General features: G+C 44.9%; 1 protein-coding gene across 1 annotated transcript in view; it reads right to left on the bottom strand.

Moving 5' to 3' along the window:
* The window catches only part of LOC146990457 (transcription activator GLI2.S-like), an 86,222-nt gene that overhangs the window by 12,989 nt on the left and 50,002 nt on the right, over positions 1 to 23,231 (bottom strand). The window contains exons 5-9 of the mRNA XM_085803932.1: positions 11,672 to 11,868; positions 8,689 to 8,871; positions 2,906 to 3,107; positions 1,712 to 1,916; positions 1,435 to 1,545 (exon numbers count right to left, since the gene is read on the bottom strand). Of these exons, the coding sequence (XP_085660058.1) occupies positions 1,435 to 1,545; positions 1,712 to 1,916; positions 2,906 to 3,107; positions 8,689 to 8,871; positions 11,672 to 11,868 (898 nt within the window). The remainder of the gene's footprint in view (positions 1 to 1,434; positions 1,546 to 1,711; positions 1,917 to 2,905; positions 3,108 to 8,688; positions 8,872 to 11,671; positions 11,869 to 23,231) is intronic.

Genomic DNA, 23,231 nt, shown 5'->3' with positions numbered 1-23,231 from the left:
AAGATAAAAAAACTCTTGAGATTAAAATGAGCCTTTGTCAGAAAATAAAACAAAAGCAACAGAAATGAACTATTAAATCTGAAATCTGTAATTAACTATACACATAAAACCACCATGACTCATTGATCCTGCCTGTTATGTTTCAATTAACTTATTGATCCGTGTATAAACCAATAAAAAATAATAACTGTGCTTTTGCTTCACTTACTTCACCAAAAAAACAAAAAACTGTTCTCAGTTCAGAAACATTTTCTAATAAAAGACGTCAGTTTGTAAAAATGTTTTCATCTCAGAGCGACTTTTATAAAAATGACCTCATTCCCTCTTCCTCCTGCAGGACTTTTCTCCTGGCGAGTTAATCGTCCTGTAAAACCTCCGTCCGTCCTCACAGAGACACTGGACCTGACACACGGTTTGTCCCACCCGGCTTCCTGTAGCACACACACTTTTACACTCACACACACTTTTACACACACACAAGATGCTGACTGCAGCATGTTTGTCTCTGCCCCACACACACTATCTTCATCAATTCTGGTGGCCCCAAGACGCCGTTGCGCGGCGCCGTCCCCATGCATCAAGTCCAAACCTGCCTCGCGATCGGAGAGGAGCCGCAAATTTGTCAAAAGGAACTGAGAAGAAAAAGGCTCCTCAGATGACAATAAAGCCCGGCCAATATTTCATGAAAATGAAGTGCTCTGGCACAGTTTACAGTGGCCAGGGAGAGGAGGAGGAGGAGGAGGGAGGTGGGGGGAGGAGGTGGGAGGAGGAGGAGGAGGGGGAGGAGAGACCAAATGAATGGATGCAAAGCTCTTATCATGTGGAGTTTTTCTTTTATCAGAGACATGTGTTACAGCGAGGGTCACAGGAGGAGGAGGAGGAGGAAGAGAGAAGAGGGGGAAGAGTAGGGGGGGGAAGAGTGAATAGTGTAGGAGTGGGAGGAGGAGAGAAAAGGGGGAGGGGGTGGGAGAGGAATAGGAGGAGAGAAGAGGGGGAAGAGGAGAAAACAGAGAAGAGGAGGAAGAGGAGGAGGAGGAAGATGGGGAAGAGTAGGAGTAAGAGGATAGATGAAGAGGAGGAGAAGGAAGAAGAGAGAAGAGGAGAAAGAGTAGGAGGAAGAGGAGGAGGAGGAAGATTAGAGAAGTGGGGAAAGAGGAGGAGGAGGAGAAAGAGAGAAGCGGGGGAAGAAGAGGAGGAGGCTCCCCCCAGGGGCCATGACCACAAATAAAACAGAACAAACAGAAACATCATTCAGTCTGTAAAAGGCCTCTGATGTCTGAGTCTAAATATTCATCTAGACTTTCATCTCTTCATTAAACATCCTCACTTCTCCTCCTCCTCCTCCTCCTCCTCCTCCTCTGTCTCTGGTTTTATCTAACTTCTCATTTGACTGACGAGGAAAAACATTTTCTGAAGGTAAATTTAATGTCGTACCGGTGAAGAAGGAGACAAAGACCTCAGTCCCTCGACTTCGCTCTTCACCTTTGACCTCTTGGTGATCAGAGGCTCCACCGTGCTGCTGACGGCCGAGTCACTGCCGGGGTTCTGAGGGGAGGAGGGGGAGGAGGAGAAGGAGGAGGAGGAGGAGAAGAAAGGAAGAAGAAAAGTTGGGCTCAAACACGAGTTACAGGTATAAGACAGAATCACTCAATCAGATTATTAATGTGTGTGTTAGTGTGTTAGTGTATGTGTGTGTGTGTGTGTGTTGTACCTTGGACGTCAGGTCGTTGTGGCCGGACGGTGGCGGCGGCGGCGGCGGCAGCGAGGAGAGGCCGAGGCCCGGCTGGCGGCCGGAGAAGGAGGGTGGAGTCTGGATGAGGGGCGGAGTGTGACCGAAGGCGCTGAGGCCTCGCTGCTGGGAGAGCAGCTGCTGGTACGCCATGGGGTTGATGGGGTGAGGGAAGGGGAAGGAGGGGCTGGGGGGGGGGAGGAGGGGGGAGGAGAACGTCAGGATCATCAGGAGTGAAGGAGGAGGCAGAGAGGAGGAAAGGAGGAGGGAGGGAAGGAAAGAAGGAGGTAGAGAGAGAAGGCAGAAAGAGGAGGAAAGAAGGAGGTAGGGAGAGGAGGCAGAAAGAGGAGGAAGGGAGAGGAGGAAAGAAGAAGGTAGGAAAGGAAAGAAGGATGCTGAGAGGAGAAAAGAAGAAGGTAGGAAAGGAAAGAAGGATGCAGAGAGGAGAAAAGGAGGTAGAGAGAGGAGGAAAGAAGGAGCTAGGGAAGCAAAGAAGGAGGTAGCGAGAGGAGGAAAGAAGGAGGTAGGGAAGGAAAGGAAAAAGAGGAGGAAAGAAGGAGGTAGGGAAGGAAAGGAAAAAGAGGAGGAAAGAAGGAGGTAGGAAAGGAAAGAAGGAGGCAGAAAGAGGAGGAAAGAAGGAGGTAGAGAGAGGAGGAAAGAAGAAGGCAGAGAGAGGAGGAAAGGTGGAGGTAGGAAAGGAAAGAAGGAGATAGAGAGAAGAAGAAAGAGGGAGGTAGGAAAGGAAAGAAGGAGGCAGAGATAGGAGGAACAAAGGAGGTAGAAAAGGAAAGACAGAGGTAGGAAAGGAAAGATGGATGTAGGAAAGGAAAGAGGGAGGTAGGAAAGGAAAGAAGGAGGCAGAGAGAGGAGGAACAAAGGAGGTAGAGAAGGAAAGACAGAGGTAGGAAAGGAAAGAAGGGTGTAGGAAAGGAAACAAAGGAGATAGGAAAGGAAAGAAGGAAGTAGGAAAGGAGATGGAAGGGAAGGACAGAAGGGGGTAGGAAAGGAAAGGATGATGTTGGACAGGAAAGAAGGAGGTAGGAAAGGAGGAAAGGAAAGAAGGAGGTAGGAAAGGAAAGGATGATGTTGGACAGGAAAGAAGGAGGTAGGAAAGGAGAAGGTAGGAAAGGAAAGAAGGAGGTAGGAAAGGACAGCAGCATGCTCCAGGTGAGTTACCTGAGCCCTCCCACCGACAGGTGTCCGTAGGAGCTGCTGGCGGCCGAGCTGGAGCGCGAGTTGTTGATGTAGGCGACCAGCGAGTTGGGTGAGGTGCGGATCATGGTGTGGAGGTCGATGCTGGCGTCGGACAGCGGCGAGATGGACAGCGCTCTCTTCCTGCTGAGGCGCGGCGTCAGTCTGGGGCTGGAGAACCGCGACACTGTGGACGGATAACGGATAACGGACAGGTGAGTCCACGCGGGGTCAGCGAGGGAAACAAAACCTGGAAACACCCGTTTTTTAAATTTTCTACGATGTGACGGGTGATGATGAACGCCGCTGTGCCCTCCTCTCCTCCGCTCACATGAGACTCTCTAAACTCTCTCAATCTAAAGGAATGATCCCTCAAATCTAAACAGGCTCTTCCTCCCCGTCCTCCTCCTTCCCCTTCGCTGCTCGCCGTCTCCTCGCCGTGTTATTCCAGGAGCGCTGTGTTAAAGTGGCGAGGAGGAGGAGGAGGAGGGAGGTGATGGATGCCGCTGCAGCCTCCTCGCGACACTCCAACCCCCACGGACACAGAGCGGCCCTATCAATAAGTGCTCAGGATTGATTCACAGCTGATACACGGAGCCATTTGTTTCCCCGGCGACGGACGGAGATATTATTAAATAAAGTCAGGAAGCGCCGCTCACTGAGTCGGCTTGGAAACTGGCCCAGTGACACAAATCTGAGAGAGAGAGAAATAAAACCTTTCCCTTAAATAACTCCACACGTCTCCCACAATTCACTCTGGAGGTAGGAAAGGAAAGAAGGAGGCAGAGAGAAGAGGAAATAAGGAGGTAGGGGAGGAAAGAAGGAGGCAGAGAGAGGAGGAAAGGGCAGATGAGGAAAGAAGGAGGTAAGAAAGGAAAGAAGGAGGTAGAGAGCGGAGGAAAGGACAGAGAGGAGGAAAGAAGGAGGTAGGGGAGGAAAGAAGGAGGCAGAGAGAGGAGGAAAGGACAGAGAGGAGGAAAGAAGGGGGTAGGGAGAGGAGGAAAGAAGGAGTAGGAAAGGACAGAAGGAGGTAGAGAGAGGAGGAAAGAAGGAGGCAGAGGGAGGAGGAAAGAAGGAGGTAGGAAAGGACAGAAGGAGGTAGAGAGATGAGGAAAGAAGGAGGTAAGAAAGGAAAGAAGGGGGTAGAGAGAGGAGGAAAGAAGGCGGTAGGAAAGGACAGAAGGAGGCAGAGAGAGGAGGAAAGAAGGAGGTAGGAAAGGACAGAAGGAAGTAGAGAGAGGAAGAAAGAAGGAGGTAGGGAAGGAAAAAAGGAGGCAGAGAGAGGAGGAAAGAAGGAGGTAGGAAAGGAAAGAAAGAGGCAGCTGTAGCCCTCATGCTAAGCTAACCCTCACTGCGTGCGACGGCGGCCCACGCCACGACGAGGCCATTAAGATCCAGACACGACTAATCAATCTGTCCAGGATAACTCCCTGTAATTACTCAGATCAGCATCGGAGGCTCTGGGCTGCGGCGCCACTCGTGGTAAATGAGGCCAATTTACACAGAATTGATCTGCAGCGTGAGGAAATGTATGCAGAGCGATCTGATCTGATCGGATCGATCCCCGGACTTCTCCCTAATCAATAATTATATCGGAAAAAGAAAACACTGATAACACATCATGAGTTTATATTGATATGAAATGAAGAAGCAGCGAATGAGGGGTTTGTGCTTGGGACTCAGTCAAATCAAATCAAATAAACTTTATTGCATAGCAGGGTGTGTTATCAGTTAGTTCTCTGCATTCTTGGATGATTATTGTATAGATTCAGTTTGATGTCTGTCCCGTTTGTCGACACAAAGTTAAAATACGTTCAATTTAAATGTGTTTTCATTTATTTATTTTTGCTGCTTTTAAATCTGACCTCTCAAGCTCTAGTCTCTCCTCCTCTGTGTCTCTAACCCTCCTCTCCTCCATGTGCATTTGTTTCCAACAATGAAGAAGCCGGTGAGAAATCAATCCATGGAGCGGTGGATAACGTTATTTATCGTCTACCATGTTACCATGTGTATATCTGTGTAGTCTTATCTGTCATCAACCAGAGATTACGGCGGCATCTGAGACATGATCATCGTTCAGTCGGCGCAAGTCGCTTTACTTGGGAATCATCATTATAATAATAATAAGAGGCTAAAATCAAACATAAGTAAAAATAATAATATTTTATACATCCAGTTTGATGTCTGACCTGAAGTTTAAAGTTTAAATACATTAAATTAGAATGTGTTTTTATATATTTTCTGCTCCTTTAACGACTGAATGAATGGTCGAGCTGCTGTGACGGTGTCGTAAATACAAAATGAGAAGGTTGGTCACCTCGCTGCTGCGTCTCTAACCTTCACTTCCTGTCGACGTAGCTCTCCCTCCTCCTCAGATTAATCGTGCTCAACCTGTTTTTCTAAGAACCCGTCCTACAAATCTCTAACATATGTTGTGTGTTTGGACGGTGGTGGCGGCGGCGAGGTGGCGCTCTGAGACCATTAACATGTGGAATTTGAATGATGACAGAAGAAATCCACAGACGAAGACGAAGAATAAAAACATGAGCGCTGGGACGTCCCAGGACGCGTTAACCGTCCCAGGATTATTGTAATTTAGACGTTTAAGTATCTTCAGTTGAGATGGAGCTGCGGCCGATGATGATGATGATGATGATGGTTGTGTGTGTGTGTGTGTGTGTGTGTGTGTAAGGGCAGGTGTAGAGGATCAGGTGTGTGTGTGTTATCGATGATGGCGGCGGCGGCGGCGGCTCGGATGAAGCCGTTCACGACTGGCAGCCGAATTCATCTCTGTTACTTCCTCTCACCTCTGGGGAGATGTGTTTATTAATGTGCCACTTCCCCTGATGAATGGACCAATGGAAAAGCTCGGGTCGACCCCACCCTCCCCCCTCCTCCCTCCTCCCTCCTCTGTTGTAATTTATATGAGCAGCCGCCGCTGTTAGAAAGCAGGAGGTTGAAGGTTCAAACGATGCCTCCATCCTCAGTCTGTAATAATTAACCACCCTTTTTTAGTCAATGTACGTCCAAATTAGGGCCAATGGCGTGAAATTTCAGAATTTTTTTTTAGAAATTTCTGGAAAAAAAAAGTCTCCCACTGTGTGTCGGGGTCAGTGAACGCACCACGTGTGTGAAAAAGCCGGTTCACCTCAGTGTGATGTGAAAAAGTCACAGACGATGACGCTGTATTTTCATTTTAAAACACAACAGGAAGACGTGGATTGTAACCAAAAATGCTACTCCAAAGCTTTCAGAATACAACACAATCGCAGAGTTTTCAAAGTCCAGAGAGTTTTAAAAACACAAACACAACCCTAGAGATTTCAAAATAAAACACAACCCTAGAGAGTTTTCACAATGAAACGCATCCTCAGAGTTTAAAGAATAAAGCACAACCCCTGGGTCTCCAGAATAAAGTTTAACTCCAGAATATTTCACCTAAAACACAACCCTAAAGTTTTCCAAATCCCACACAACCTGAGTTTTCACAATAAAGCACAACCCCAGAGTGAGTTTTCAGAATAAAAGAGATGTGTTTTAAAATGAAAACGAACTGGGTCACCAGATCGGGTGTGAACGTACGTTGACTAATTCCTTTGAAGGAACCTGATGCGTTTTGGCTTCAGCATGAAAGAGTTTCACCTGGCTCAACTTCTCCCTGTTTGTGACTTTCATGAATGAGGCGAGTTGATAGTTTGACAGTCGGCGCTGGTTTGTACTGAGTTTCCATGAAGGCATCAGAAACATTGAGGTTTAACCTGAACAGACGTTTTGTTGTTGATGTTGATTAATCTGACGTGTTGCTGGAAATCAGCATGTAGTTGTAGTTGTTGCGTTGTAGTTGTCTTTTCTGATCAGGAGTGATGGGAACATTATGGGATGGATGCAACTAAAAGGGAAAAAGTTCATCTTCAGAGGTCTGACAGAAGCTTTCTCCTAAAACCTGAAAACCTACAATTAAGACAAAGACTAAATAAAAAATAGTCAATTCCACTAAAATAAAAACTGAAAAACTAAATAAGAATAAAAGCTAATTAAAAATTTAAAACTATAACAACCTTGGTGCCCCCCCCCTCCTTATAAGGTCGGCGCTGGTTACACTCAGCGTACCTGCTGCGACCTCGCTGCCCGGCGACGGCGGTGCTGGAAATGTCACGGTGACACAATAAGTCCTGGATGTTTATGGAAAAACGCTGGCGAGCGGCGGCGGGCGGACGGTGGCGAGGGAGGGGGGCGGCGGTGGCTGCTCACAGCCAGAAACCTGAAGGAAGGCCCCGTCTCGACTCGACTCAGCTCAAGGGCCGTTTGAAGTAGTTTGACATAAAAAATGTATACAAGGCTTCTTTATTTATACGTCTCTCCTGTGATCTTTGTTTCATCATCCACCTGGAATTTCATTCTCCTTAATGAGTGTCAAAGCAGCCGATTGGACGGAGCAGGGTGGGCCGCCGCCGCTGCTGCGAGCTAACACGTTAGCCCGGTGTAAAAGAGCTGAAGTGCCCTTTACTGCTGCACGTTGATGACGGAGTGTCCTGACATTCAGAGCTCTGTACTGTTCAGATACTGTACACCAGTGTTTCTCAACCAGCGGGACTCGGACCCCTGGTGGTGCTTGTGTAACTGCAAGAAGCAATTAAAACGATAAAATACCATTTTATTTGACCTTTACAGATGTTTTATTTTATTTGACTAAAATAGTGACCAGAGTCGTCGTTATTGCTTTAAACTGCATTACGTTGTCACTACAATTTCCTGTGTTCTTCTCGAATGGCTTTTATTGTGAAATATCGCACAGGAAGAAGGTGTAAAACTGGCTTTTATTGTGAAATATCGCACAGGAAGAAGGTGTAAAACTCAATAACGTGCAAAGCTGAGTGCACAGCGACTTTTAAAAATTAACTTTTCAACTCAGATTTGTTGAAATTTGTTATTTACCATTGAGAGTGTGTAAATTAGCTGTTTTGTTACACATACGTACCTTTTAGAAGCAATGACAGGTAACCCTTTAATTTACAGGCTGGTAATTATGTGATAATGTCTAGAAATAGCCAATAAATAACTTAAATGCGTCATAATGTCTAGAAATAGCCTGGAAATAAGGGTCAATTTCACAGTAATGTCTAGATAGAAATATAGCCAATAACGATTGATTGTGTAGAAATATCGGTCAGTTGCAAAGGACCTGGTGGAAAAAAATTCTGGCCTTTCCCCCAAAAAATTCATGAAAAGCATGTGTAAATCTTACGCCTTTATGAAAAACATGACATTACTATGAAATTCACCGTTATTTCTAGGCTATTTCTAGACATAATGATGCAATTAATTGTTATTTCTTGGCTATTTCTTGACATTATCACATAATTAACGGCCTGTAAATTAAAGAGTTATGGTTATGCAATGACACAATTAAAAAGGCAACTTCTATTACTTTGCAAAGGGTCCAGTGCCCCGAACCACTGCTGTAAATATACTGTATATAGTACATAAGTACAAACTGATCGGCTCTGATAGATGAAGACAAATGGGTCATAAATCGATTAAAAAACACTACAATATGGTGAATATTAGTGTTTTTAAATATCAGTATCTATTACTGCAACATCAAAATCTCAGATAATCAACTTTTATTTTTCCTCTTGCTTTTTCCTCCTGCTTTTATTGTGAAAGGTCTGAGATGAACCTTTACATTCGGCCTGGCTCAAGCTCGTCTGTGTGTGTGCTTTTATTGTGAAAGGTTCTACATGAGAACTGGATTTGTTTTGACTCACCGTCGATGGGGGTGATGTAGTCGGACAGATGAGCCCCCGCCGTAGCGCCGGCGCCCTGCATCAGCAGCTCGCCGTACGGGCTCCGGTGGCTCGCCATCAGGTGGTAGTACTCGGCCGGGCTGGCGCCGGCCGGAGGGGGGGGCAGGCCGAACAGCCCGCGGTCCTTCAGGTGCTCATGGGCCACTGGAGGGGGAGTATAATAATTATTTAATTTCATTTATTCATTAATTTTATTATTCGTTCCATCACAACATGTTTCTATATAAACTCCTTGCCTTTTTCTCATGTACCCTCTTAAACTGAAAAACATTTGAACAACTTTTCTCTTCGACTGTTAATGAATTCCGTTGTTTTATCTTGGTGCCGTTTGATATTTTAAATTAAATTTCCTGACGTCTTGTGAAACTCAAACAAAATACTTCTGCAAATTTGCAGGAAAAAGTCCTTTTTTTTGCGTTATATACAATCAACAGCGTTCCCAAATTAGACAACTCTCTGAGCTTCAACAGCCCTGCAAACAAATCATCCATTTGAGTGTTCCCTGAAATTATTCTTTTTATATATATATATTTTATTTGTGAGATTTTTTTTTCTTTTTTAACAAACGGACAAATCACACACAGAAAAAGACGTTGCCCATTTTAGCATTGTGTATTATTCTTAGTGCCCTTTTCTGTAATAAAAACAATGGCTATGTGCCACTTACATAGGTATTGGCCCATATTTCATATTTAAATTTAGATCTAACAACTTTTAAATATAAGTTTCAGACCTGTTCAGTTTGTTGAGTTGAATAAAAGTGAGTTAAAGTTTTTTTTCCGTGCAACTAAACAACACGAAGCAGGAAACTGAACTAAAAAGTTGTTTTTTTAATGAGTTTTAATGAGTTTATACAGTATAAGACTGCGTCACAGTTTGTGTTCAGCTGCAACATCTGGACACTGTGAAGAGCTTTAGAAGCATCAGGGCCACTGAGGCTGCGATATGGATTTACCCCCCACCCCTCCCCCACTAAGCGATGTTTCAGACGACATCAGGACTCTGAGCTCTCTCTCTCTCTCTCTCTCTCTCTCTCTGTGACTTCATGCCTTCGCCTCTCGCTCGCAGGATCCAGTTTCCACCTGCCGACCGTCCAACAGGAAAAAAAAAACAGAGTTCACCTGGAAAACATAAAACTTCAGCTCCAGAGCCGGAGCCGAGGCCTCGTTGTCTCTCAGCAGCTATTAACCTCCTCACCCCCCCACCCCTCCCTCCTCCATCCGCTCTCGGCTCTATCACGGCCCGATCTCGGCGCACGGCGTGCACGGCGGCGGCGGGCGCTTATTTAAGTTTAAAAGCAGCGGCGGCACATTAGCGCTGACAGACTGTAAAAAGAAGATTTATCTGAGGGCGAGCGGCCGCGCTGCGATCTGTTATTGTAATTCAGACTTGTCATCACGTCCGGCCCGGTTTGCACAGGACGGATAAGTATTCAGCAGCGCCGCCGCCGCCACTTTCTTCTTCTTCTTCTGCTTTTATCAGTTTCCACAGGGTTTACTCTGTGTTTGTAAGAGGTAACAGGTCAAGGTTCCTCTGCTGTTTGTCCACAGCAGCTTCGCTTCACCGGGTTTTCACTCTCTGACTCACATCGTTTCGTTTTAAAGATGCTTTTTAAAAGCTCTGAAAAGGTTAAAAAGATCCTGAAATGAGTGATATAAATGTTTTATGAGGGAAAACTGTGAAAACATGAAGTTAATCATCATCATGTGGCTCCGGCTGCGTCTGGAGCTCAGGTTGGAAACAGCTGCAGGGTCATTATCGCTTCTCCATAGGAACCATCAGTCTGTCATTATTTAGTCTTTCCTCGTCATGAAATATTCAGTTTTTACACTTAATCATTAATTTTCTCAGATTTCTTCCTTTTTTAAAAATTTAATATTAAATATTTTACCGTGTCGGCTCTGAAAACCCTTGTGAAAAGTAAAAGGTGAACTTAATTCGCCCTGGCTCAAGCTCTTCTGTGTGCGTGCTTTTATTGTGAAACAGGGCTCCAGACTGCGACTAAATGGTCGCATTTTGCGACTAAAATTTGATACAGTGCGAGTAAATTTTTCATCTACTCGCGCATGTGCGACCAGTAAATTTGCAGATTTTTTTTTTAATGACCACTGTGATTGGCTAATGTGTGAAAAGAATAGTGTGTTTCTCTTCTCTACATTTCGGAGGAGACGTCTTTCCGCAGCGCAGCTCCGTGTGAAACAGCAGGAGACACACAGACCGGTGACCTGCGTGTGTGTGTGTGCTATGTCACCTGCATTTTTTTTTTTTTTCGACGGCTCGCTACAAACCTTAAACATCCCATAATATGCTCACGCTCTCAGCAGCGGTACTCAAATCGTCACAAGGCAACGAAGCAGGTTGACTCGCGCTGCAGAACGCGCTGCACAGACTAGGCTCGGAAATGATTGATTGATTGTTGATCGATCGATCCTTTTTTTTTTTGGGCCGTGAGGAGGAGGTTTGATGCCAAGGAGTCCGTGCACATGTGGCTCAGTCAGGGTCAGCAGACAAGGAGGCCAACAAGGCCTGGCCTACACAGGCACCTTATCCCCAATGGGGGGGGGGGGGGTCTGTTCTAGGATGAGTTTACCACAAGTGGTGTGTCTACTTGTTCTGTTATTGGTCAGTGCAGCCTAAAGTGCAGTATTTATCAGTAATACAGTGAAAATTAGAGGAAATGTGCAAATTTACTTTGCAAGTCGATTTTGGTGTGCGCCCCTAAATTTTCTGCTTGCGCTCCTAAAATTTTAAGTTAGGGGCCACTGTGCTCCTAGTCAAAAAAGTTAGTCTGGAGCCCTGTGAAAGGTCTGAGGTGGACTTATACATCCGGCCTGACTCAAGCTCTTCTGTGTGTGTGTGCTTTTATTGTGAAAGGTCCGAGGTGGACTCAAGCTCTTCTGTGTGTGTGTGTGCTTTTATTGTGAAAGGTTGGCGGTGGACTTACGTTCGGCGGGGCTGAGGCCTCTGGCGGCGGAGATCATGGACAGCGTGGGGCTGCCGTGCACCGAGCGCAGGTAGTGCTCCATGTGGGGGTTGACGTTGACATACGGGTGGTGCGGCGGGCTGAACGGGGAGTCGCCGGTCGCCACGGCGGCGGCGGTGGGTGACAGGCGGATGAGGGAAATGTCGGAGATGACGGGGCTGCCCGTCAGGCCGCCGTGGCTGCAGAACAAAGAGAACAACATCAGCCAATCAGAGCGCAGCCACACATCCTGACATGTAAACTGTAAACCTGAGAGCAGAGGGCAGTGATGGCAAGTAACAAAGTACAAATACTTCGTTACGTATAATTGTTAGGGTTGTGAACGATAAACCGATGCGACCGGATATTCGGTTTAACAAGTGAGAGATTCGGCTGTATCGGTAGCAGCCTCCTGAATCGATACAAATTAGCCATGAATTCCTAGATGAATCGGTTGTAGAGTCATGAACCGGTTATCGCTATGGGCTAGAGTGCTTAGCCGTTAGCGGTGTCTTAATAGCTCATAAATCAATCAACGGGCCACGTATAAACAATTTTTTTCCTGCGAATATCTTTGTTATAACACAATTCGCTAACTGGAGTAGTTTCATGTTGTGTCCAATAACGGAGGGGACGGGGGGTTTAACAGATGACGTCGTGATGTTAGCTTTGCTGCTGCTATTAGCACACTCCCCATCCAGGAGCTGCTCCTGTCTCTGCTGCCTGCTACAGGTAGACAACCTGGTCCAACCTGCGGGTGTTGAACACTGGACCCGACGTGGAAGCAGACTAGGCTATTAATGAGCGATAACTCTGGCTGAAAAAAAGCAGCCGTCTTCGCTGTAATCGCCGCGACCGGCAACTACGTTTCGACGTATATTTTGATATGAGCGTTAGCTGCTGTTAGCCAGTGGCGCCGCCAGGATTCAATTTCAATGTACGCACAGAAACGGCAAATAGGCTGCAACAATTTTTTTTTCGGGGGGGGGGGAGGGAGGGTCGCTGTGCCCATCATGCCACGTAGCAATGGGACTTGTCATAATATACTGCACAACTGAAAATATTGTTGCGACCCCGCAGTAATGTTGTTGTGATGTTTAAGTTGTGTGATTCCTGACTGACTGTGAATGTGTACGGGCAGGTAGGGTATGGTTGGATGAGAAGCTGAGGGGCCGGGGTGAGTGTGAGGAAGACAGTGTGTGTAGGTGAGTGAGGAGGAGCAGAGGAAAAAGTGAGAGAGCTGTCAGATAAGTTTGTGTTATGTTGTTGTAGTTACGTCGGGTCGGACGCTACAATATCAATAACAACATGTGCTTAACATAGACGTCGGACGCGAAATAGCCGCGGAGCGGAGCCAGTTTCCTTTCGGTGCCGTTAACCGACTGTGCCAGATGCGCCAGAGCGCGCACCTCTGTGCCAGGCTCGCGCTCTGCAGCGGTTTGTGTTGATTCATCTTAACAGAGCGCGTGAGAGATTAACACACACAGGCTACACACATACGGGTTACACATACCCACAGACACACAGCTGATGGGCCGAGGCTCCCCCAGTGGGGGCTCAACCTGGAATCGGCACTTATGAGTCCATAATCGCGGTGCAGACGAGTGAGTTTGGAGCTAGAGAGGAGAGACCTTCATTATCGCTGCTCTGCTGCGTGTTTGTGATCGTGGGTTTGGATCTCTCTTTTTTTTTTTAAATGCCTGGAAAAGGCTCAACTGTCTTTTTGACATTTCTATACTGGACCGGGCGTAATCATCACATAGCGGTAGTGTAATAGGCACCAGAAATCAAAAAGAGACAGATGACATGATGTAAACGACAATCACTGGCTTTTACGTTAGGCTTCCACTGATTGGTTTAACAATCAATGAACTCAGCACGTTTAGCCTGTTACAAACAACAAGCGTCTTTATCACACCCGCTCAAAATAAACAAAATTGCTTCTTTTTTTTTCCACCTATGAAAAAAATTGTACGCACAGTGCGTACAGGATTCCGGCTGGCGGCGCCACTGCTGTTAGCCACCGCCTGTAGCTCAGCTAGTTAGCTTCATCGATAAACAAACGTAATACGTAGCGGTCTTGTTGCTAAGGCAACTCCGCTGCCAGCCCCTGGAAGAACCGGTTCTTAGCTCTGACCCAGCAAGGAGTTGGTGCTGAACCAAGAACTGGTGCTGAGCAGGCACTGGCTCCGAACCAGCACCGGAACCAGCTCGGTGGAAAAGGGCTAATTACAAAAACGTTCTCACAGATATTGGTCCATGTCAAAGAATAAATACATTGACATGTGATTTTGTTGTTATTCTCTTTTTCTTCTATCTTTTTTTGGCCAGTGCTTTAAAGCAACAATGCTTGGGGATATATTTGAAAAAATATTGTAGTACTACTGTAAGATAGTCAATTCTTTATTTTATAAAATATCTAGCCTACAACAAATATTAACCGTAGAATCGAATCGTCCTACACTGTATCGAATCGGATCGAATCGGTCTGTATTAAAAGGATATCGTTTTTGAATCGAATCGTAATCTGTGTATCTAGATTCATATCGAATCGTTTATCACAGAGAGATGTGCAACCCTAATAATTGTGTAACATTACGACCCATGAAGCAAATACTCTACAAATACTTCGTTACTGTACTTAAAGGGACAACAAGGAGTTTCTATTTGGTTATAAAAAAGTCTCATATCAATGTGGATGAATCTACGTTACCACTTGTTAATGGGCCCATTTTAGATAAATCTATGGTTTTGTCTCTATGGTTATTTTGTTATTATTAGTGGTGGCGGAAATGCTGGTCGAGCCGACCAGCGTTTCCTTACTTTCGGTTTCGTGGCGAGTCATGAGAATAACGCAGCCGAATCGCCGTTTATGGTCGGAACTACGACGGTATGTGATCGTCTTTGAACCTCTGACTTTAATTCTTGATGAATGAAAACATGAGTCTGTCTTGCGCCGGTCAAAGAATTTTATGGTGCGCGCGGAGGCTCATAAATATAGTGTGAAAACGCTTCGCTTTTCCAAAACTCCTCATTGTCCCTTTAAGTTGAATTTTCAGGTACTTTGTACTTATAGAAGTATTCATTTTTCTGATAACTTTTTACTTTTACTCAGTACATTAACGCAAATATCGGTACTTTCTACTCCTTACATTTCCCAAAAAGGCTTGTTACTTTTTTTATATACATATCAGGAATTCTGCGGCAAAATAAAATTACAGCTCGAATCGAGCTTCATAGTTCCTCCTCAGCGGGGTCGGGGTCGTCATATCACGCCGCCGGGTCGTCTCGCTCTCTTTGTTCTCATTTGTACAATACAAACGCCTACGATTGACTATAGTGAAGTACTTTAGGATACATCTTGTGTCTGGCAGGTAAAGTTAATGTTTGTTCAAACAATAACATTGATGAAATGGATTCCTGATGAATTATTGTGTGGTTATTAGCTTTGCAGTGAATCGTGCAATAGAAATACTTTTTACTTTTAGTAATACTTTTGAGTACATTTCAGAGCCTGTACTTTTTACTTTTACTTGAGTAGATATTTGGATCAGTACTTTAACTTTTACCAAAGTCGTTTTTTACACAGGTAATTTTACTTCTACTCAAGTAAAGAATCTGGGTACTTTTGCCATCTCTGGCGGAGGGTGATGTCACGTCTAACTCAGTTCCTCTATCAGGCTTTTGATCTGGGAGGGGTGAACTCAGGGTCACCGTGGAGACGACAAAGGGGGGGGGGGGTCAGACTTATGTCCTGGAGGCGTTGGCGGTGTCGTCTGACGTGAGTTGGCTCGACTGTAGAGAGAAACTGTGATGGATGGAGCGATGACGATGATGTGAATTTTATATAGAGACTTTTTTTTACTGTCAAATATTCTCGGTATTAAAATATCTATGTCCACACACGAATACGCATAAACGCTGTTGTAGAACGTGTCATAACCGCGCTGACCGCGTCTCTTCCAAAACCAGCGTGGTCTGCAGGATCGTCTGGATTATGTAGAAGTGGCTGCCATGGCGCTTTCCATCGCCTCTGTCTCTCTGTAACAGAACCTGTACATTTATTTACAAACAGGTCAGAAGTCCTGTTAACACTGATAGAAGCTCTACTATCTTGTACACGTCCATTTCTTCCACAACTGTTTGTAAACAAAGTGGTGAGAGAGAGGAAATAGCATATTGTTTACTATAGTAACCTGACAAAAAGCTGTGGTGCGCGACGTGACAAATATAGAACGTCTCTGGTAAATATCCGTTTATCTTGTCCACACGTCAAAATAAATACGCCGTTTGGACAATTAATGACGTTAATATTGAAAACATTTCCCTTGGGGGATTAATTATCGGTCCTATATTAACAGATGCTGCAAATAGATTGATTATGTTCATTTTGTCTTCTCGTATATATTAGTTATTTTTTTCTCGTGTTGAGACAATGAAATCAAGAATGATGTTACCTGCTTGACAGTTTCGACTGTGACTCCAGTCAATTAATGCATAATAATCGTGACAATCGTAATACTTTGATTATTTCTCTGACAATAATCGTGACATCCCTAGTTCTGACACAATAAAAATCTATATAAAAACACACTAAAATGAAATGTAGTGTTTTAAAGTTCATGTACAAACAGGTTGCAGCGACGGCAGCAGCAACAACACTGAATATTTCAAAATAAAAGCACAGAAAGCCCTGTGCCGACTTGTTTCAGCCAGTTTTTTTTATTGGAGATGTTCTCATATCGTTATAAAACGCAGCTCCAGGAGCTAAAACTCCAAACTCATACTAATTTCTTTCTTTCACTGTTTGCAATAAATCGATGAAGCTGTTCATTAATCACCAGGTTCACATCTGTATCAGCATCAGAGAGTCAGATCCTCCTCCAGCTGCAGCTGCATCTTTTACTTCATACTTCAAATGAAAACTGAAACACTGTAAAACTGTAAAACTGTACAAGAGAGGATTCATTAGGAGTAAGAGCAGGTAAAGGTGTTATTAATCCTGTAAATGTGCTGACCTCATGTTTCACAGTGGCCTCCGGAGCCAAAGTCGCCGTCAGCACAAAAACAAAGAAACAAACTGTTTTTATTTGTTTTGCTTTTTAAAGTAAATCGGAGTCTGAAGTTAATTCCTGTCAGATCCGGAGCTTGGCCGCCGCCGCTCCGTCTTGGCTCTGTCTCCCCGTCTCCGACCAGAGCTTCATTAGCGGCAGCAAGCACCGACGGTTTGGGATTGCATCACGACTGAGGCAATGTTTTCTGTCTTTGTCTCTGAGCAGAAGATAAAGATCTGGTTTTGCTCCTAAAAAGATAATAACCCCCTCAGAGTGAGTCAATAATTCATCATGCTCTCATCATGTAACCGCCAGCAGGTGAGCTCAGCCTGTCCGTCTGTGTTTACTGGGATAACAAGCTGCTGCTGCTGCTGCAACAACCAGTCGACGGCTTGGTCACATGACCTGTACATACTCTGATCTGATTGGACAGAGTCGCATCGCTCTGTCACAGGAAGACCACAAAGTTGTGGATTGTCGGCTTTGTTTCGATTCAAAACGATGCAACTGTTGCATGTTTTTATCTTTTGGGTCATCGTTTGTGTTCCCAACCGGTCAAACTCTTCTCTCATTGGTCAGAAATCGTAACCCAGAATAAGGAGGTTATATACCCGGGAAAAACAGAAACCATGGAGTAGAGCTCTCCCCGTTTCAGTAAAACAACTTGCCAGGTTCTGAAGACGCCCTCAGATCCAAACACTGAATACAGAGTTTGTTCCAGCTGCAGCTTCGGTTCTGGTTCAGGAAACATCACTTAAAGGAATAGTTCACCAAAAAATGAAATTCAGTCATTTGTGTGACGCCTGACACAAAAACGTCCATAAAACTACACTAAAACCTTGTAATCTTCCTCCTTACTGCTCGTCCACTACAATCCAAGTGTCCTGAAGGGATATAGTCCAGAGTTTACTGGAAACTACATCATTTAGGACATTTTTACAGCCTAAACAGTCCTGGATTGCGCTCTGACGTTCACGCGCCCCCAGGGAAATTCAATACAGGACTGTTTAGGCTGTAAAAATGTCCTAAATGAGGTAGTTTCCAGTAAACTCTGGACTATATCCCTTCAGGACACTTGGATTGCAGTGGATGAGCAGTGTGGAGGAATATTACATTTTTGTGTAGTTTTATGGATGTTTTTGTGTCAGTCCCTATTAACTCTCATAAAGTTTTAGTTGGACTAGGAACTGGCCTCCCGGGTCCAGATGAATTTCATTCTTTGGTGAACTATTCCTTTAACCTCTGGAGACGGCCGACAGCTTCGTATCTCTGGTCTTTGTAGCTCGATTGCATCATTGTACTCCTTCCTTCAGACCTCCAGGGGCGCTGTCACCTCTATTATGTTGATAATCTTAGGTTGTGTCTCATTGGACCGGACTTTTCCTTTCGTGCAGATCCATCAGGTTTCCTGTTGCGATCTCTCCGTCGTCTGGGTTTGTGGACCTGCGTTCGCTGTGAGGTTGTAATGTTTAGGTTAACGAAGCATGACGGCGTTCACACCTGGCTGGCGGCAGACGTGACCTTCTCCTCTGTAGTGTTGTAGTGTTGTGTTGTTTTTTGTTTTTTTTCCCTGGCTCCGGCTGCAGCAGGTGCTCACATGATATCAGCTCCGTTAATGAGCTGCGTGACTTCATCATGGCTGCGATTTTAATAACTCACTCACACTCAGTTCAGGGTCACAGATTAAAGTGCAGGTGACGATGATGATGATGATGTCGTCATTTAGAAACCTCTCATCCAGACCAAGAGGCTTTTTCACACGTTTTCCTGCAGAGTTGACTGATATTTTACCAGAGATGGACAGAGTACTCCACCCCAGTACTTGAGTAAGAGTACAAATACTACTTGTCAAAATCTACTCCGTTACAAGTAAAAGTAGCTCAATCGACATGTTACTCAAGTAAAAGTAAAAAAGTACTTGCTTTTAAAGGTACTTAAGTATCCAAAAGTACATGCTTTTAAATTTACTTAGTAAGAGTAAGAGTAAATTTCTTATTTTTCACATCAATGAATTACTATATTTTTTTCTAGATGAATTTACAGACCTTTTAACTCTTGTTTCTGAGAATTAACTCTTTAAAACCAGCTGCACTGTTGTGCTGCTTTTAGAACCACAATGTTCTATAAAGCTGCAGAAACACCTAGAAAAACAAATAAAATGAATGGGATCATAAGAGGACAGCTATTGTCATCTTCACGACTCGCGGTTTAGTTTGGAGTTGACAAACACAGTCCAGAGCGTGGCTACTTTGGCAGTATCCTTATGGGAAGTAAAAATATTTGTCTTGGAAATGTATTCAAGTAAGAGTAAGTAAAGTACAAATCCTCTGGATATGTACTTAAGTACAGTACTGAAGTAAATTTACTCCGTTACTGTCCACCACTGTATTTTACTTCTCTATATCTCGGTTTTGGCCCCAAAAACCAAAACCCGCTGCTTTGAACTGATGTTTTCTTTAATTAATCAACTCTGCGGTCGTTATAAAATCTGTTAAAGACAAATGAACCAGTCGAGTGAGAGGAGCTGGAGGTGGAAGTTGTTCCTGAGCTACGACGACAACGACGATGTGTTTGGATGTGAATGGCGTTCCTCTGCAGGCAGGCAACCACAGCGTGTGTGTGTGTGTGTGTGTGTGTGTGTGTGTGTGTGTGTGTGTGTGTGTGTGTGTTCAGTGTGTGTTCAGTGTGTGTGTGTTGTGGGCGACACCAGAGATGAATTACCGTGTGACAGTGAGTCTCGTCTCCGGTGTCGGGGCTCAGGGAGCTCCTGTGATTTAGATAAATCACGTCTCGCGCTGCTCGGCTGCTGAATAAACTCCCACTGTAGGTTTATGAGTCCAACGCCTCAAACTTAACAGGCAACAACCCCCCCGCCCACCCCTCCCTCCCCAAACGCCTCCCCCCTCCTCGTGCACGGGGAGAAATGACCTAGATACAAACAAACAGAAGACGGCGCCTCCGTTACGTTTGTGCTCTTGAACGTTCACAAGTCCAGCGACCTGAGGTGACGCCAGGACAGGAGCAGAGAAGACGTAGGAGGAGGAGGAGGAGGAGGAGGAGGAGGTGTTTTACTCCTTCAGATTGAGCCGTTGAGACGTTTATAAGACAGGAGCTCAGAGCTGCGGGGCCGTCTGACGTGTCGAGCGGTTCGACCTCGGGGAGCCGATGCTACAACATGAAGAGCTGCTGCTGTTTGAAGTTTACAGCAACTCAGAGATTAGACTGAACAATCAGCAGCCGAGGCCTCGACAGGGACCCACAGGTGCTGATGAGACAGAGTAGAAAGAAAGAAAGACAGAGCTCAGTCCTGTCTGATGATGTCTGGTGTTTGTTATTTACTCCTGGAGATTAAAGTGCAGCTTCTTCTTCCTGTTGCTGCGTTCAAATGCATCACGTGATAAAACAGACGTTGGAACCGCTCTGTTAAAGAAAGAAAAACCCACAACGAGTGTGTAATCGGTGCTGGTTAAACTTGTAAATGATGCTGCTCTGGATCTGAACCAGTGGAGAGGAGTTTCATCTTTGTTCTAAATTAAATAAAAGCCTGTTTCTGATAGAAGACGGGTCGGTTCAGCAGCTGAAGAATATAAAAGCTTCAATTGGAGAATTTACGGTAGTTTAAAAACTAACTGATGAAACAGACCTCGACACTTAACTTCATCTAACTTGATATTGAGTTGCACAGCCTTAGGAGCCAATCCCTGCAGTCAGATGATTTCTGTAACTCTCAATAACCCACAATTTCCACTGGATCCGTCTCTGCTCCGACTCCGTTACAACTCCATTGCCAACGCCGCAGCAATTCGATCCCATTCAAGTCAATCAGAGCATTTCCAATTCCAATTCAAACGCACCGAGCATCCGGTAAAATTCAAAATAAAACGCAACGACAAACTTTACGATCGTGAATCATCACTTTGTCAACGTTTGTTTCACTCAATCAATCAATCAATCAATCAATCAATCAATCAATCAATCAATCAATCAATCAATCAATCAATCAATCAATCAATCAATCAATCAATCAATCAATCAATCAGAGGAACCTGAAGCTAAACAGGAAAATATTAATCCTGGAGCTGGAGAACTTTTTATTATTATTATTTTACTATTATTATATTTTACCATACAACACACCTGATCTAACACAAACTGAAAGTAATCGACCTCAGAAAGACAAAGTGAGCTGTTGTTTAATCTCACTTTAAACATATGTTATCGCCATAGTTTGTAGTTCTCTGTGATCTCGGGTTTGATGCGTCAAACGGAGCGGAGACAGATCCGGTGGAAATTGGAGGTGAGGCTTCTGCACCTGTCGACTCCTGGTGATCAAACTGTCTGTTCAGATCAGGATCACAGGAGAAGGCCACTTCAGAACCGTCCAGTGTTTAGTTCTTCTCTGTTTTGGGTCTTGACCTCGTGTCCTGAGACTCAGACACTGGGCAGCACATCTGGCTGCAGAACACTTTGAGATTTCATTGAACCCTGCACATATTTTAAAGTAAAGATTTTAAAAGTGCAGCAAAGCAGAACCAGAGCAGAACCGAGCCTGATCAGTGTTTCACAGTAGGAACAGTTGGTCCTTAACCTCCTGGGAGAGCGTTCCTGCTTTCGTCCTTTCACTTTAGTCAGTTTCAATCAAGTTGTTCCAGTGACAAGTTGTGGGTTTTTCTTTCTTTCACACAACGGTACAAATTATTTTGTCCACGTCTTTACGTTGTTATCAGCTGATTTGAGCGAACAATGGGCTGAATTTCTCACTTCTCTCCTAACTCCTAACTGGATGTGTTGTCCCGTCCGTCCTCCTCCTCCTCCTGGCGGTGGAGGCAGCGGCAGCAGCAGCAGCAGCAGCAGCAGCAGCAGCAGCAGCAGCAGCAGCAGCAGCAGCAGCAGCAGCTTCCCCTTGCCTGCTTTTTTTATGACAGGCTTGACAAAATAACCAGCCCTCTCATTACGCTATATGCAAACAATGATAAAGGGGACAGCGGCGACATGTCATGTTAGACAATCAAGGAGGGGACCTCTGACACGCTGCCACGGCTGGATAATAAAGTGCCGCACCAGGCGACAAATGACACCGCACTTAATTTGCTGCGCAATGTTCCTGTAATTAGGTGAATTTGGCTCAGGCAGGGGGGAGCGACAGCCAGATCAAGGTCTTGATGAATTAGGGGTCCACTGTCAAGATCAAATCACATTAATCAAGGTGGCCGAGTCCACGGACAGCCGCCCCCCCCCTCCCCTCGCCTCGCCTCCCCCCGCCTCCCGGCCGCCGTGATGAATAGCCCTGCTGCCGCCAGGCGCGAAGTATGCATCACCATCAAATCTGTGAATTTAAATGGAAGAGGACTATTTGGAGAAGTCTATTGACTTTTTTTGTCCCGGACGCCGCCACTTTTTCTTCTTCTTTCTCTTTTCCTCCGCGGTGATAAAGTAACTTCACAGCTTCAAAACTGTGCCACGGCGAGCTCAGGAGGTCACCGCGCTCCATTCTCAATGAAAACAACAACAACGCTTCCCCTGCGGAGGTTCTTGAACGCACCACGACCAGTGATGGGAATAAATGACGCCAGTAATCAACATCGTTTCTGTTTCCCCGTTAAAACCATTATAACCATTACTTGACTCACGAAGTCCCGTCACAAAATAATAATACACCCGTTAAAAGCTGCAATAGTTACTTTTCCTGGTAATTAGTTACCTTTATAATGTAATAACTCTAACTTTTTGGGGAAGGTAACAAGTAACGTGTTGCAGGTTGTAAATGTTCTGCTCCAGAGTTTGTTCCGATCGGTTCTTTAAAGAAGAACTCCACCTTAAAGATGATTTCCACCTTAACTCAGCTCCATGTGTCCCTTGTCTCCAGCTCCAGAGTCCTAGTTCTGGTTAAATCAATGCCTTGTAACTAGTTCCAGGGAGAATGGAGCGTCTCTTGGCTGAAAACCAACCTCGTAAGATCAGAGCCTCCGACCCGATGTCCCAGCTCTCGTCTCCATGGCGACACCGCCACACAAACGTAACGCGCCCCGTAACCCGTAATCTCTTGTTGATGACAAATAAGACTACACAGATATACACATGGTAACATGGTAGATGATAAATAACCTTATCCATCGCTCCATGAGTTAAAGAGTTAAGGTGGAAAAACTAAAGAGTTAAGGTGGAAATACTAAAGAGTTAAGGTGGAAATCCTGAAGAGTTGAGGTGGAAATACAGAGTTAAGGTAGAAATCATAAAGAGTTAAGGTGGAAATACTAAAGAGTTAAGGTGGAAATCCTGAAGAGTTGAGGTGGAAATACAGAGTTAAGGTGGAAATCATAAAGAGTTAAGGTGGAAATACTAAAGAGTTAAGGTGGAAATCCTGAAGAGTTGAGGTGGAAATACAGAGTTAAGGTGGAAATCGTAAAGAGTTAAGGTGGAAATCCTAAAGAGCTGAGGTGGAAGTACTACAAAGTTAAGGTGGAAATACCTATGGTGGAAATCCTACA

The sequence above is a fragment of the Trachurus japonicus genome, chromosome 2 (genome assembly GCF_045865225.1).
Source record: "Trachurus japonicus isolate A0001 chromosome 2, Traja_1.0".
NCBI classification, from domain to species: domain Eukaryota; kingdom Metazoa; phylum Chordata; class Actinopteri; order Carangiformes; family Carangidae; genus Trachurus; species Trachurus japonicus.
The sequence above is the reverse complement of the archived record's forward strand: the minus strand, read 5'-3'. Positions and strand labels throughout refer to the sequence as shown.